Source organism: Solenopsis invicta, chromosome 13 (assembly GCF_016802725.1).
Source record: "Solenopsis invicta isolate M01_SB chromosome 13, UNIL_Sinv_3.0, whole genome shotgun sequence".
In the NCBI taxonomy this organism is placed as follows: Eukaryota; Metazoa; Arthropoda; class Insecta; order Hymenoptera; family Formicidae; genus Solenopsis; species Solenopsis invicta.
In genome coordinates, this window is record NC_052676.1 from 4054560 (window position 1) to 4067557 (window position 12998).

General features: G+C 41.2%; 1 protein-coding gene across 1 annotated transcript in view; it reads right to left on the minus strand.

Annotated features, from left to right (window-relative positions):
- Positions 1 to 12998, minus strand: part of LOC105194364 (one cut domain family member 2) — a 114105-nt gene that overhangs the window by 81283 nt on the left and 19824 nt on the right. Inside the window, 1 exon segment of the mRNA XM_039456401.1 lies at positions 12138 to 12245. Within this exon segment, the coding sequence (XP_039312335.1) occupies positions 12138 to 12245 (108 nt within the window).

Here is a 12998-nt window from a genome sequence, read left to right on the forward strand (position 1 = left end):
TTTTTCGCCTCCCTTCCCTCCCTCCCCTCCGCCCCTCGCGTTTTTTTTTATTTCAGCAATAATTACATTCTGCGCTTGATTGACTTTGTCGGCAATCATTGAAATTCCATTTTCCGCGAGCGCAGCGCTCGTGAAAAATCGTCGATTCTCGACTAATTACCTTCCGCCATGTAAACAAAGCTAATATGAAGGCGATGTGTTCACGAGATTTTCCGAGCGCGCGGAATTCACGTAACGGAGAGGTCAAAAATAATTCATTGTTCTCTCTGTATTCCCTCTCCCCATTTGCCCACCGCCCCTACCTCTATCTCCCGCCCTCCCCCCGTCCTCTTCCATCCCTCGCCGTTCGCGCCGTCCTCTGGTCCTTCCGAATTCGAGGACCGTGTTAACACCGAACGAGAATCGCGATCGATCGCCCTCCCGAGGATTCGCTCTCGAATTCGTTGACGTTCGTCGTCGACGATGACGACGATCGATTCCGGCGCCGCAATTCTCGCGCGTTGAGAATTGCTAATCAGCTTCTCACTTCTTGCGCGAAACAACAATCTGACGGACGCGAATAATGCGAGTGACGCTCCCGTCGTATGTCTCCGTTTATAGCCCACTTTAGCAAAGAAGGAATGACGAACGTCGCGCGTTGATTCGTCTGTATCCGCAGCTCGGCGTCAACTTATATATCGACTCGCCCGAATCGAGCGCGGATAAAAAAAAAGAGGTTCTATCGCGCGCTATCTCGTCGAATACCGCGATTCGCTCGCGCGCGCGGAATCCCGTGCGCGCCGGGCACTTTGATTGACGCTTGATATATCCGCATCTAGGAGGAGGAACGGGCCGGTCATTGGTCCGTTTATTTTAGCATTCGGGTCACTCAGGCGCCGCCGTTTCATTTGCGACGATATGACGATAAGTGACTCCCGCGATTGGAGGAAAAAAGAAAAAAAAAGTCACACCCGCGCCAGCGACGGCACGTCATTCATCGCAACGCGATTTGGAAAATGCGCGCGGCCGCGTTCGCCGCTTGCAACATTTTCTTTAAAAGCTCTTTCCCGCACAGAGCACCGAAGTTTCCGGTAACATTTTAGAAACATTGCAACATTGCGAGTTGCAATGTTATATTGCAGAAACGTTACGGAGACGTACAATATTAATATTTCGCCAAAATGTTCCAGCAGCGTTATAACAGAATATTAAAGATGTACGAGTCATATCTCAAAACGTCAAAAATATATAAAAATTTCATAGAATAGTCTAGTATTGCATTCCGGTATCTGTAAAATTTGAGCGCACTTTACTTTTTGATTTAAAAGTTATTTAATTTTATATTCACTCTCGATTCTCATATAAAAATCGCGTATGTTAGTACTTATACTAATATTGTATTTATTTGATGAAAAAGTGGCATATTATCAATTAAAAAAAAATTTTGCATATAATAATAATGTTTTAATGTGAGATTTACGCAACGTTTCTGCAATTTTTCGATTCTATACGAGTTCTCCCTTTGCTCTCAAGGATTTCATTAATTCCGTCCTTTCGAGTCCTACGAACTGGTCACTAAGTTTATCTACTACTTAAATCCACGAACATTACGAGACGCTCGACAGTCACTTCCCTCTTTTGTTCTCCCTCTTCTCACCCTTCTTCCCTCGCGTCTCTTCTCCGGGAGCTTCCAGCGCATTTATTTAGTGGGGCACGAAAATGAAAAATCGCTCGTATCTCGCCGGCGACGTTTGTTCCTCGCATTAGATACACGCGACGCCGAAGAAAATCGACGAGAATGGATGGGCGTCAGGGATGCATTCCCGGGGACGTCACCGATAAACTAATGCCTCCGATTTCCCGGCTTCCGCGCGGCTCAGCCTAACAGAGACGTCCCGCGATTATGGAGCGTGTCTCGCGATGCTACGGGGTGACTCGATTTTCTTTCAGAAAAAAAAAATTGGCATTTATCAGCTACGATTTTCCGGTTAAGAGAGAGACGAAAATTTTACGATTAAAAATTTCTAAAAGCTAAAAGTTTATGTAAACTTTATATGATATAAACATTTGTGATACGAGAGCTTTTGTGATAAAAGTAATATTATGGATGTTATGTAGCTTGTACATTTGCGTCTGCGTTGCCGATGGCTTTCGAGTGCTTTTCAATTTGAAGTAACTTCTTTTTATTCCAGCTTTATAGTAATAAATAAATGTTTCGTGTGTGCAAAAACGAAGTAGTAAGATTAAAAGGTCAGAGCGAAATAAAGGATTAAAATAAACAAATAACACAATATCAAAATAGTCATCAAATGATAGAATGTTTAATAACAATCTTTTCTGTTAATGTACAAAAATCATTTATTGGCGTGTACACGAGTGTATCTCTAAACTGATAATAAATATTTTAATAACAAATTCTTTGTAATTTTCAAAGTCAAGGCTGTAATAAACGAATGACAAGACTTTTCGCACACTCAAAAAAAAAAAAATGATTAGTGATAAAGATGCCTTCACATATAAAACGCATTTGATGATAACGAAATTATTGTACAAGTGTGCAATAAGAATTTCCTTTAAAAAAAAACTATTCTGTTTATTCATAACGAATTGGTTGTAAAAAGAACAGATTAAAATGTTTTAGGGACAGGGTTCGAGTTTATGGACACCCTGCGTGTAATATGCGAACGTGATACGTATACGTTGAAGAGAAGCCGTGAGTGGACTACAAAGAATTACTGTGAGGAAATTAAACGCGCGTCGCCTTCTTCCGATACACTTATCCGATAACACTGTCTTAACAGTTTCCGATCGTCCCGAAACCCTTAGGAAACAGACGCGGGATCGTTCGAAGCCATTAGTGACTTTTGGGGTCGATTTTAAAGCGGGGACAAGCGCCTCGCACCACCGAGCCAAACCACCACCACCTCCGGTTTCCAACCCCTCATACGTTAGTGAGAACACAAAACACTTCGTTATCGAAAAATTGATCTTATTAGGCAGGACGCGGTTTCGCCTCCGAAACTTTTCGTCGAGCATCCCTCGGCTTTCCCACGAAGGATTGGAAACTCCCTATACAGACCAGGCATCTTTTTCAACTTTTAATTGCGAGATGACGTTCTTAAGCTGTGGCATTTCTACTTTGTTTTATTTTTTGTATTATTAAAATTTTCATGTTGAATTTTTAACATGCGTGAGTGTTAATGTATTTATATTATTTATATAAATGTTAATGTATTTATATTATTTGAATATTTTATGTTAAATTGGTATTCAACATTCAACATTTCTTTTAGTTATAACAACACAATTTATTGGGAAAATAAACAAATGATACGAAAGTAATGTGTTTTAAAACATAAATAAATGAATAAAGTGTGTATATGCGTTAACATTAATATTATTATAAATATTAATTTTACTAAAGAAGTATGCTTCTACAATTTAGAAACAAATTGTGTCAAAGTGCTACTTGTTTTCTTCTGTTAATTATTTATATAATTATTTTCTGACGTATTTTTATCTTGTGTTAAATTCAATATAAATTTTCCAATTGTAAAGCAAAAATGATCGAAAGGATTTTCGATGATAAATCTGAGAAAACATACGAAATTATAAATAGTTTTTTTTTAAATAAAATATGTGTTTTTGGAACTGGTTTATTAAATTTTAAACTTACATATCGTCGGACGAAAATATAAATACATCACAAATAAAAATTAAAAAAAAATGTAAATGCTCTTTAGATTAAATTAAATCAAAATTCACAAAATTGCGTGCTAATTTCTTCTAATTGTGCCTATTTTCCTCAAATCTATTTATCATCGAAAATCCTTTTAATATTTCCCGTAAAATTTTTTTAAAAATTATATCCACTTCTAATTCTCCAGAGAGAAACAATGAAAGGATAACGAATACGCGGCTGGGACCGTGTAACTCTGCCATCTACGAGGCCGCCTCGCGCTGCAAAGCCTCTGCCGTTCGTCGCTGCGGCGAATATAATTCTTCGCGAATTCTTGATTTTGCGTTATTTAGATCGCGCACGTGGGACTTAATGCAGAAGGTGCATTACGCGAACGGGGCGTGCGCCTGACAAGGGCGGGCGAACGGCGGGGAGAGGGTGCCGGGAGGAATTACGGCGAAATCTTTAAACGGGCGCTAGATCAAAGGGCGCGCCGGGTAGGATAGCAATTAGTTTCATTAGTAACGAGGTAATTAGCTCCGCGGCGATGCCGGGCGCGCTCGCAGCGAACGCCTTGCCCGTTTCTATCCCGAAACTGCGCTTTAAAGACTGCTACGCTGAATCTCGCCCCCGGGGGACCACCGAACGAAGAATTTTATCCGATGCCCAAACAAGACCGGTGAGGTCGCGAGCACACGAAGGGAAAAACGGTGCGCTCGCCCCGTAACTCCTTTACCCGTTTCGCGACAGCTAGAAGTTTTCTGTGTTTCACAGTGTGCCATTTGCCCAATCTAGCTGGACAAAAGTATTTCTATGCAGTCGTGTGCAATTATTATACATTACTGTTTAGTTTTACGGTTATTTATGTTATGTATAGTATATTTTTAAATGCAAACTTGAAGAATTTTGTAAAAAAAATATATATATTTATACCTAAAAAAAACTAACAATAATATTATTAAATACATATTGTTTATAAGTATTTATTGTTTATCTGAATAATGCAGCTTTATTTTGATTTTTTATATTTCCAAAAATTTTAAGCAAAAATATGATAATTTGAAATAATATATTTAGATGCGTATTCATATTTTACGATATTTATGAATAAATCCCGAAGTTTTCCAGTTTTGAGAGCCTAATTTTCTTATTCCATTGATTATTTTTATATCTACAAGAGCTTAAAAATTTGAAAATGATTGAAACTTTGTTTTACCTCGTGTTCGCACTTAACGCACATCAGTAATCTATACATGAATTTTAAATTTAAAATTACATATACATTTTTAAATTTTAAAAATGTATATGCTTCAATATAAAAAAAAACTTGATAAATAAAAAATAAAATTTGTTACACGTACATAAATATATATAACGTAAATAATTACAAATCTAAAGTGTAATGCAGAATATTTGCGTACAATTAGATAGAAATATATTTTTATTTTTTATTAGATTGGACAAATGGCACATGTGCGTTGGCGCGAGAGAAACATTAATTTCCACGTCGTATCGCTGATGAATTGCGACCTCGGATCTCCGTTATCACGGAACCGCGGCGTAATTACGTCGCAACCTTGGATTTTTGAGCCTTACTTGTCGGTACAAGGCTGCAACGTAATAACCGGACGCGAACCGGGCTAAGTTTCGGATTCCCGCGATTAACGCGGCCCTCCCTATACGGCGAACTCGCGGCGAACTGGCTCTCGAGATCTCAAAAGGGTCTTAAGTTGTCGCGGGAAGAAAATTCTCCATCGGTGCGCGCGGTTCTCATTTTTCCAACACACGCGCGCGCGCGCGCGAGCGTGCAGCCTCTTTTGATAGATATAATTTTATAAGTGTGTACGAGGCTATTTTAATTACAAAAGAGAACCCGCGTGTTATTGAGAGGAATTCTGCTGATAACAGAAGGCTCGGCTAATAACGGATAAGCTCTCGGTCCGGCTGGCTGACGGAGAAATAAGGGGCGGAAAAATCGAGGGGAAAAGAAAAAGGCCGATTGCCGGCCGGCCGGCGAGAGAGATGCGGCCCTTTCATGCATAAATCGGACAACATGGCAGGAACGTAGCCGAGGCCTCGCCTCGTCGAAGGTAGAGCATCAGCTGAGAAAGGTAATCTCGCCGCTTCCTCGGCGACTCATTGTAATTCTACGCTAAATTTCAATCCGCGGCCGAACAAAAGCCCGCGTAGCCCCCGTCGTCCCGCCCTCTCCCCCTTTCAGCCGTCACCCCCTTGTTTCATCTCGTCGAAGCCCTTCAACGTCGCCGGACAATAAATACTTGAACCGCGAGAACGGGAGCGTCAAGGAAGCGTACGAAAAATCATCTAAAAAGAATCGAGCCTTTTTTGGGAGGTCGGAGCCCCTTCCCGGGTGGAGGGAAGGGAGTAAAGGCGACAAAAAAAAGAGAGCGCCCGATGCGTTAAAAGAAACGACTCATCTTCCGGAAACCGTCTCTCCTGATACCTCATTATCCTTGTGTTCGATGTTACGAGCGTTTAACGTATTATTTTGTACGTGAGAATTGTCATGACGTACAACACGTTACTCATTTTGTTCAGATTAACCTGCTTTTTACTGCTTAGTCAGATCAGATCAACGAGGTTACCGGTGAACGGTTGCGTTTCTCAAAGGGTTTTCCAAAGGTTCTAAAAAAAAAAAAAATACCTGAAAAAATTCTTGATGTCTTTTCATATTCGTCTAATAGAATTATACGACGCGCAACGTGTTTGTTGTCTCTTTCAATACTTTTTTTTGTTTACGTCCGAGTCCGAGGCAAAATAGGAAAATTCACCTGGATCAGTGCGACCCAGGTTATTATCGCTGAAACGAAATATTGAAGGGCTTCGTCGCAAGTGCTTGAATATCTCTGGATTTCTTCGTGATGTATGACGAGTGTGGAATAAAACGCCGTGTCTTTGAGCGACTTTACTAAGGCGTCGCGGAAAGGGGCGTAAGAAGGCTCTATTTCTCTTCTCGGGCGCTGAAAGTCTAACGTGCACCGCCGCTTTCCCCAAGTTTAATTAGGTACGCCCTATGTATCCCTCCCGTCCGTGTGTATACAAACTGATACCACGGCGTTCGGTATTGGCGAGGGAAACGGACGTTAGGGATGCACCGCGGACGGGAGGAAGCGAAGGGGGGCTTAAAAGGACTTCAGGGAGACGAGGAAAGAGAGAGAGAAGCGGCTGCATGTACATATATGGTGTCCCAGAACTATTTCTTTGATGGGAAAGCATTTGATGAACTCGGAAATTCTGAAAGAAACTGTCTGTCAAATATTGATCGGAGGATACTCAAAAACGTTCCATTTAAGCATTCAAAATTGTACTTGATAACGTCGAAGCTCAGAGACGCGGGAAGTCAAAGTGTCGACTCGTCCCAGGTGACGTGGAACTTTAAAATTTCATCCGAGCGTCGCGAGCGACTAACTTTCCATTTTCTAATTTGTCGAAATGACCGAAGCGTCACGCTGCGCAGTTTCAGCAAAGCCGAAAGGATCGCGAGTCGAGGAGCTCCTTAGTACGTACATTTTGGTGAAATTTTAGTATCGTCCCGCATAAATCATTCGCGCCGGATTCCGCCCGCGTTTCTTGGGTTTTCCCCGAATCCTTTCGGGAATCCGTAATTTTATGTCAATCCGTTGTTCAAATATTTACAAGGATACTCGATACATGGATTTAGACATTCTCCCGGCGAGTTTGCTCGAGAAGAGACACCCCGTATACGCGGTACACATCGGTCCAGACGTCGTGTGTGTTCGAGGGGTGGGGGATGGAGACAGGGGGGAGAAAGGGAGACGGGGAAGATGAGGATCGCGGAAATGGACCGTTGCCTGGAGCCCGAGTCCTACCGTCTCCGCGATATAACGGAGTCTCGGTAACGCTGAATCGGGACGGCGGAGCTGGTGACAGGGGAGGGAGGGGAAAAGGGTCCCTGACTTTTGTACACGTCAGATTGAAATTTAGCGTAGGATTTCAATGAGCCGCCGAAGTAGCGAGATTACCTTCGCCGACTGATACTCCCGCGACGTTATTCGCGTTCGCGACTCGGAGGACGACGCATCGATCCTCTCCGCCTTTTTTATTCTTCTCCTCCTTCCCTCTTTTCCGTTTCTCTCTCTCTTTTTTCCTTTTCTTTCATTTTTTCTCCTTTTTCATTTTCGACTTTCCTCGCGGTGTGTTCCCCGTATTCCTGCGCGTCCAATCAGTTCGGAGTCCCGGCTGCTGAACAGCGGATTCGTTGCTCCGGAAAGTTCCGTGATCGCGAGCTTGACTTGTCGCGCTTAATTCGCCCCCTCCCCTCCCTCCCTTTGGCGTGAGCTTAGTCGCTCTCGCGCGGCCCTTTTCCACTGAATAATATGTGCGTTTTCCTCCCCGGCTGCAAACTGATTCGCATTGCCTCTCGCGAGATAAAGCCGCGACGGCTTTCGGCCGCGAGCTTTTCGTGCTTCCGAACTTCGGAATCCTTGAGAAATTCGTAGTCGATTCTGCCCTTCACGGATAACTGAAACGTGAGCGCGCTGAACTCGGCAAGATTTCGCGAGCGCGAGTTTTCGTATACGAGCGATTGTATTTTTTATTGTGACGGACATCTCAATACTTTGAGAAAAGAATTGTTAATTTGACAATTTTCAATTTGAGTAAATTTTCTTCAGTTCAAGCATTTGATTCAGTTCAAACTTTGACCCTTGTAGAGTAGTAAACCACTTGAATAATTGCAGAATAATTTTCACTCTTTTGCAATGAAAAAAAAATTGTTGACTTGATTAAATTCTTTAACTTGATCAAATTTCTTCGGTTGAGCTACTTGCGTATTTAACTTAAATACGTAAACATTTGAACTAAAGAAATTTAATTAAGTTGAAAAATTTAGTCAAGTTAACGACTTCTTTTTTTCAGGGTGAAGTGACGTTTCACTTTAATGAGAAAAAATCATTTTTATAGGAATTATATTTAGCCCTATTATATGAGTGAATTTTGATTCTAATAGAAACGAATCACTAGATTAATTGCACAAATTCAATTTTAATTCTTATTAGAGTGAAACATCATCCTAATAAGAATTAAAAAATCATTACGAGAGTCCTATTTAGTATTACATGAATAAATTTTGACTCTTACAGAGGAGCAAATCACTCGATAATTGCACAAATTTCACTTTATAAGATTTAGAGAATATATTTCACTAAAATATGTGTGTACTACATGAATTTCAGTTTAAATAATTTTAACTTGAGAAGTTCTCAAGTATTTCAAGTATTTTAGTTGAATATATAAATTGAACCGAAGACATTTAATCGAATTGAAAAATTTATTCAGGTTAACAGTTTCCTTTTATTAATGTATGATTGTTTAATTTACGGAAGCTGCAACGCACAATTTTCCCGACGTTTATTATATTCTCGCGACACGGTGCACTTCCAATGCGAACGAAAATTGCTCTCTACGTCTTCCTGATTAGCCTGAATGAATGAAAATATTAGTCGAGACGGGACGTCGCGGACACGAAATGCATATCGAGCCGGCTCCATAGATACGTCTATAAATTCAATCGCGGTAGGATCGGTTTAAAAATCCATCGGAAGTCGCGTCGATTAATCTGGAGTGCTGTGATCGAGCTCGAAGTGCCGTGTAATCGAGATGCGCTTTCTTCTGAAATTTATTCAAAATTCACGTCTGTTCACCGCTCGTGGAATCGAAATAGCACGCATCGATTAGGAGATCGCACATTATTCAACAATCCACCGGAACGGATTAGATCGATGTAAGAGCGAGGGGGAAAAGGGGGGACCGATTAATTAATTCGATAGTGCTGGATAAGGAGCTGTTCCTCATTTAATCATCGGCCCCTATTGAGACATCTGTTTCGGGTACGGATCGAATCCGAACAATCTGTCTGTTCTCTTTCCCGTGTCGGTCGCGTGCGCGATCATCGGATTAAGAAGCGAGTTAAGATCTGCGACTTGTGTCTCGATTTAAGACGGTATTTTGGTCCACAGCGCGAAAATATCGTTTGTTTGGGGTAATTTTTTTGAGAGAAATCTGCTGCGCATATTCTTCTATGCTTTTACTTATACATAGTTAGTAAACAAATTTTCATAAGGTTAAGTCTACTGTTTTTATGTTGTTTAAATTAAAAAAAGAAACGAACACATTTTTCAAGTCAGCGATTTTTCAAAGACTGCTGAAGCTATCGACTTCAACCTTTGCTCGTATGTAAAATTCACATCTGTTTATCACATGAACTGGGATTTATAAAAAAAGTATTGCAAATTGTATTTTTAAAACGCTATGATTTTTACAAAACTGTTTGGCGACTTTTTAAACGAAATCGATCGAACTTAATGTGCATGAAAAAAAATAGTTAATTTACAGATCGTAATGTAATCCTAGTTTGTGTGACGAACGGACATGTATTTTATATATATGCGACTGAAGTCGCAATAATTTCTGAGAAATCGTGTCAATTGACTTAAAAAATGTATTTGTATTTAAATTTACTTAAAAATAAAAACTAGGGAACATTTACAGCTGTAGCAATATTTGTAGATATTTAGCTAATATGTACAAGTAGATGTGTAAAAGCGTAGAAAAATGTGTGCAGCAGTTTTCTTTAAAAAAAAAAGTGCAAAAATAGGCAAACATTTTCGCGCTTTGAACTAGAACGCTCTTTAAACGATGCCAGATGCGGCAACGACTTCCACGCGGAACGCTTGACGAAAGGAAAATGTCCAAGGAGAGAAGAAAAATGACAAATTAACGAGGAATGATGGCTACCGCGGACTCGCGATTTTATTCGACGGTATGTAAATCGGATACGGATAATTAATTCAATTCGCGAAATGTACGCTTCACGCGCGAGGTAAATCAATGCTCTCGACACGATCTTCGCGCGGCAAAGATATTTATAATAAACTTTAAGCAGCTCGCTTCTACGGTGCTCTCCGATATATTATTGCAGGTACGATTCTCGGGTGACGTCGCGAGAAATCGTCACCGAGATATTCTCGCCTTCCCGGTGCGCCCGTACATAATAACGTATTCCCGCAAACACGTTTAACGGTAACGCCATTAAGGCGATGCTCGAAAAACCGCGAATCGACATTCGAATTGATGGAATCTATCAATCTTGACACGCCGAGCGCAAGAGAACTCTTGAAAGTCTTATGCCGAACAGCTGCCGTCATTATTAATTTCGTTCGGTTCAATGACGGAAATTCGTGACCCAATTTGTGTCTAAGAATTATTAAAGGAAACCATAGCAGGCAGTTCTCTGTATTATTCCGTTCTTCGCCATATTCGCGAGCTTGGAAAAAATCGCGAAGAAATTTTGAAAAAAGCGCAGTGTCAAATTAATTCGCCCGACGAATTTTGTCCGACCAACAGAATCGTGAGAATTCCGCAAGACAGTGGGAATAAAAATTTCTTTTATTAAGGCGATATGATCGAAAATTCGAAGTGCTTCAATCCGTTTAAAAATTATACAGAAAATTATTCAAAGCCAAACGAATATTAAATGGAAAATTTTCAGGCCAACTCAGACCGTGTGGTTTCTATAAGGAAGTAAAATTACAATTTTATACGGCATGTCTCATGACACGTTACACGACTGTTATATCACGTTACGTTAGTTTTTAAAATGCTTCGGTACACGTAAAAGTTGATCGGAGTAAATGTTTAACTTTATTCGCCTTGTTTTTCGTGTATAAATAAAATCCTTGCGAACCAAAGATGATTTTCGATGAAGCGAAGGGACATATGACGCTGTCGAAGAAACGATGTCAACAATTCTTACAAAGATATTGATTAAAAACTGAGCTGCTGTAAGGTGCCAGATGTAAGTAAGAAGTATTGAAATGTACGATGATATGCGGTAAACACTGAAACATTTGCCAATTGGCTGTCTAATTGTACATTTACGTCCGGTCTAATTGTACATTCATGTTTTTATCGGCAAAACTAAGAATACGCGTAAACAGTAAAATCTTATTAACGGTCAGAAACACGTCATTAATTTAATTTTTCTTAATTGAAATCAATAGCAGAATCCGAATAAATACACGCTAAAATTTCAATAATTGCGTCCTCGATAATAAACGTCACATTTCGTTAAGCTTGTATCGATCATACTTTCTTAATAATGATATGGAGGAAGGTGGAGGTAGGGAGCAGAAGGAGGGGGGAAGAATAGCGCTCTCCAACGTGGACGGACGTGAGTCACATTTCTCGAGTCCCTTCATCGAAGAAGTTCGCGGTGAAGTCCGGAAGCGAAACTTGTTTGCCGTGTTCATCAGCGATGTGTCTCGGAGCGTGGAAAGGGAGGGGTGGGGGAGAGGTGGACAAGAGTGAAAAGAAACGCCGCGAGGACTTGAGAAGCGCCGCGAGCACGAGAATCCCCGATCGCGACGTATCCGGGTTGGAGGGGTTGGAGGGGAGGGGGGCGTAGGATTAATTACTATTATAATGAATTTCATATTACCATAGGAGTTGTGAAACTGCGGATGGTGCGAGTCGATCCCGGTTCCTGGGTGGTGCATGTCCAGCATGGCGTCCGGCTCGCCTCCGCTCTCAGAGCAGTTGCTCAGGGCTAAAACCAAACCGATAGACACACACCTTGCGTTTACACTTCTCATCAGTCTTATTTGGTATCGTCGAACCATTAGCCCGTTTATAATTTCTTTCTCTGTTTGTCCCTCCTGATTCCGTGCCCGTCCGTTCCTTCCCCCGCCGCTCGCTCGCGCGCGCGTTTCGCAAACCTCGGGATTAAGCCGGGCGATCGTTTACGTATTAAATTGTCAAAGGGACCGGGTCCCTCTGTGGGACGTGTTTAAAAGCGCGCCCCGAGACGCGGGAGGCCAAACGGGAGGGACCCGCGGAAATGTAAATAAAACAAGGCGCAATTCAATTGAAACAAAGCGTCTCAAAGTGAATCGAAAAACCCGGGGCCTTTTGCGCGACTTTGAGAATTTAATGGATCGTGAATTCAAATACTCGCGAAAAGGTACTCCGAGAAACTTAAAACCTGAAGATTCGAAGATAAATCCAAGGATCTGAAAGACCTTGAGAGAATCAACGCCAATGAACTGGACCTCCGAGGGGTCCAGCTTAATGACGAACTACCACAGCTTCCTATTTTTTTCACGCGATTTTCTCTGCTGAACCGTCCAGCTTACAAGTTGTTGTATAGGTATTCGTGAATTTAGAAATCTAGCAGGCTAAAAATTCAAAAATCTAAGAGAATTCTCGAAACCAATAAAAATGACGAGGTGCGCTTTGCGAGCCAGGAAAGGAACGGAGGTTTCTTTTTCAACAGCTCGAACGGAGCACAACGGTAATTTAT